We start from the raw sequence: 3,998 nt of genomic DNA on the forward strand, positions 1-3,998 counted from the left end.
CTCTACTTGATTTTTACCTAATCAATGTAGCAAACGTAGAGCCATACGTAAATTTGATCTGATCAGTGTACCAGACGTAGTCTAAGAGGTCTACGTAAATTTGACCTGATCAGTGTACAAGACGTAGTCTAAGAGGTCTACGTAAATTTGACTTGATCAGTGTACCAGACGTAGTCTAAGAGGTCTACGTAAATTTGACCCTACCAGTATAGTAAACGCAGAGTTCTACGTAAATTTGACCTGATCAGTGTACCAGACGTAGTCTAAGAGGTCTACGTAAATTTGACCCTACCAGTATAGTAAACGCAGTGTTCTACGTAAATTGGCCTGATCGGTTAAGCGGACAAAACTACGTTAATTTGACCGTATCGGTGTATATACGGTAAAAATAATTCTTTGAAAAGCTGTTTTTATAATTTACAATAAAGTTTCTTAATATAAATATTTTTAAAGTTAAAATGTTAACATGGTGGTATTGTTTACGTATTTCTATAATAAATAAAATACTATACGTATCTTTAACTCCGCTACTTATGTTACTGATAAAAAAAGATCTTATGGCTCCTATTATTCGTCATAGAATTGATTATCTATATCACGTATCACCTGATCCAGTGCACCTTAAATCGGTACGTAAAAAACAAAGGGACACCAGAAACCTACAATTCAAAACAAGACAGAACACACCGACAAAGAACAGTTCACAAAACTTCACACAAACATAACTAAAGATTGACCAACAAGAACCCACCACTCAGCTTAAATAGAAATGAAGTTAGGCGCATCGAATGGTTATAAATCGGAGTTATGTAAAGCTTTTCGTTAGTTTTCCGATACATTGTTGTGAGTTGTCATGTGTAGTCATAAATGTTACAATTTATAGAAATAAAATATATTTTTTAATGCCTCGCAATTGTTATCAGCCAATCAAAAGTACGCTTTCTAATGAGACATGCTATCAATGTTATTCTTTGGTTGTAACTTGTAAGTGTACCTGAAAAAGGATATTCCATAACCATATGTCGTGTGCAGAGATTTGATAATGAAAAAAGGGAAGTTGATCTTGAAAATAAAGTTTTACCGATGCATGTAGTTCTAATTTCTTTTTTCTTTATATTTCTATAGGTTTGCTATGGCCAATTACGTATCCAAAATAACCGGTAAAAAAAGCTGTTGTTCCAAAACAAATCAATTCAATACAACATACAAAATTATATAAAAAATATAAAAATCAAAAACATTAACTCAACTTTATTGAAATGATACCCCATTCCCAAGCTTTAACAACACACTACATAATATAACTACACATACTGCATGCAAACGTAACAAATAACTCTGATACTATTTGTAAGCAATTCCACGTGACTGCATAAATCCATAGCAACATCTTGGAGTCTTAAATGAACGTTCGCTTTCATCCATCCTGTCGATGTATCTTTCAGTGTTACACAGGGGACACGCCCAAAGTTCGTACTTTCTTGCATTTCGTTTAAAATCATCTTTTGCCTCCAACGGAGTTTCCCGTCCAGATTTATCATTCTCAAAGAAAATTCTGCCCAACATTGAGTGCACATGCGCAGATCCAGAATTTCCCTTCAAATATGAAAATTCACATGGCAAGATAACTTCCGGAATATATGACGCCATGTCTTCCTGAAATTTCTTAAGAGAGATTAACATCGACGTGTCGTCCTTTAACTTCAGTGCTTTATTAATATGTCTTTCTAACTGAATTCCTCTTTCTAATTGCGATTTTAATCCATTGATCACCTGAGTGACTCTTTTCATTTCTTCTGCTTCTTTCTCACGGAGTTCTTTAGCCATATCGGAAACCGTTTTGTCAATTATGTTCCGTAGTTTTTCCCCTTCGCTCTCTATTTCTTTAATTGTTTTGTAAACTTTCTGTCTATAGGTATGTAGACTGTTCTCCATATTATCGACACTTTTCCGCGCCCCTTCAAGTTTTCGGAGGTACACTTCCCATGTAGATGATAATTCCTTTTTCTTCTTAGTAACGGTTTCTAATAAGTCGGACATGTTGTGTCCTTTGTGCAGAGTAAAAATACATACTTTGCATGTAGGTTCATCGCACTTTTCGCAAAAGTATACAAATTCCTCGTTGTGTTGTGTACAGATAGGGAATTCCATTTCTTTATGGAAAAAGTCTACATTCCTGAAGGTGTGAAAACGGTTAGATTTTGTCCTTATGTGTAATAATTTGCAGTTCTGGCAAAAAACTTGCTCACAATCATTACAGAAATCAGTTCCCTTACTTTGTGTACAAATTTCACAAATTCTACTATTTTTCCTTATTAAAGACATACCTTACGAATGTTTCATGTTCAAACATTTAAAATATGTGCAACAGCCATGAATACAAATCGTCTGGCAAATAATTCATGTAAAACAATGGTACAGAGTTATATTGACACTTATTTGTTATTTAAACCTTTTATTTTAATCATCATTTTAAATCATAATTCAAAATTCGACACCTTTTGTATTTAAAGTTTAATCAAGTGTAAATTGACAAAATGGGTTGAAATATGTACAATGTATTGTAAAGTGATGAATATGCAGGTGTTTTGTTTTGAAGATCACAAACATATTTCAACGCAACTTTGAACAACAAAAACCATTCTTAACTATTTGCCGAAGACTTTAAAATTTGTATTTGCGGTTTTCCGCTACGCGACATATGAGAGTCATGGATTTAGTGTGACTTACTATGATTGTGAGTTTGTTTATGTGTGTGATATCTTGCTGCGAAATATCCCTTTTTAAGGTATCAAATTTAAAATCAGCCTTCCATAAAGATGGTTTATTGTTTATATTATAATGCCATGTTATAGCCCTGAATACGCATGTAATATTTGTCAATGGACGTTGAGAAGCTATATATCAATCAATCGTAAATATGTTTCATAAACAGTTCTCTTGTCCTTAATGGAAACGTATAATACCCACAAGTCTTTGTAGAATGGTTTTCATATAAAAATAAGAAGATGTGGTATGATTTCCAATGAGACAACTCTCCACCAGAGACTAAATGACATAGAAGTTTACAATAATAGGTCATAGTACGGCCTTCAACAATGAGCAAAACCCATACCGCATATTCAGGTATAAAAGACCCCGAAATGACAAATGTAAAACAATTCAACTGAGAAAACTAACGGCCTGATTTATGTACAAAAAAAATGAACGAAAAATAAATATCATATAAAGCAACAAACGACAACCACTGAATTAGAGGCTCCTGACTTGGGACAGGCACATACAGAATGTGGCGGGGTTAAACTAGTTTAAAGGCGCCAAACCCTCCCCTAACCTGGGACAGTGGTGTAACAGTACAACATGAGAACAAACTATAAACGTGTACGTTTAAATTATAAATTATTAAAAGTTTTGGAAGTCAAATAATAAAATCTCTGTAGTGAATCATAACTTAAAGATCCATCAACAAGGATTCTTCATTTCTTTATTTTTCTATTTTCTTTCCCATTATTTTCTATTCTTGTTTTTGAGCTCCCTATTACATTCTCTAATTCTCTATTCTTTATTTTCTATTTTTTTTTTTTTTGCCTATTTTTCTTTATTCTTTTTTTTTTGGGGGGTCAATTATTATTAGATAACTGTAAATTTTTCCAGACCCTCTTTAACAAAACATATAGAATTTTCCAATGTAAAGTTGCATTAAAAATTTTATATTAGTTTTAAATATGAATTGAATTAAAAAAATGTATATATGGAGTGAAATTTACAATCAAAATCTATCATGCATGTTCAGATGTACTTGCTACCCTATGGATGACAAACTCGAATACTGACAGTCTTACAAAATGTAATTTCTTCTATTTTTCACATAAATGGAAATTTGCAATTGTTTGTCTATCTCAACAAATACAACATCCTTTAGATGTGAATAATGTTAATATATTGTATGACTTAATTTTCCAGAATTTAATTCTTTTTATTTGATCTTTTCCCTACTT

The 3,998-nt window shown here is 32.5% G+C and overlaps 1 protein-coding gene across 1 annotated transcript; it reads right to left on the reverse strand.

The window, feature by feature from the left end:
- Nucleotides 1–1,236: 1,236 nt before the first annotated feature.
- On the reverse strand, nt 1,237–2,396 carry LOC127732161 (transcription intermediary factor 1-beta-like). The gene has a single exon (XM_052241231.1). The coding sequence runs from the start codon at nt 2,323–2,325 to the stop codon at nt 1,345–1,347; it is 981 nt and encodes a 326-aa protein (XP_052097191.1). The 5' UTR covers nt 2,326–2,396; the 3' UTR covers nt 1,237–1,344.
- Nucleotides 2,397–3,998: the final 1,602 nt, after the last annotated feature.

The sequence above is a fragment of the Mytilus californianus genome, unplaced genomic scaffold, assembly GCF_021869535.1.
Source record: "Mytilus californianus isolate M0D057914Y unplaced genomic scaffold, xbMytCali1.0.p SCAF_22, whole genome shotgun sequence".
NCBI classification, from domain to species: domain Eukaryota; kingdom Metazoa; phylum Mollusca; class Bivalvia; order Mytilida; family Mytilidae; genus Mytilus; species Mytilus californianus.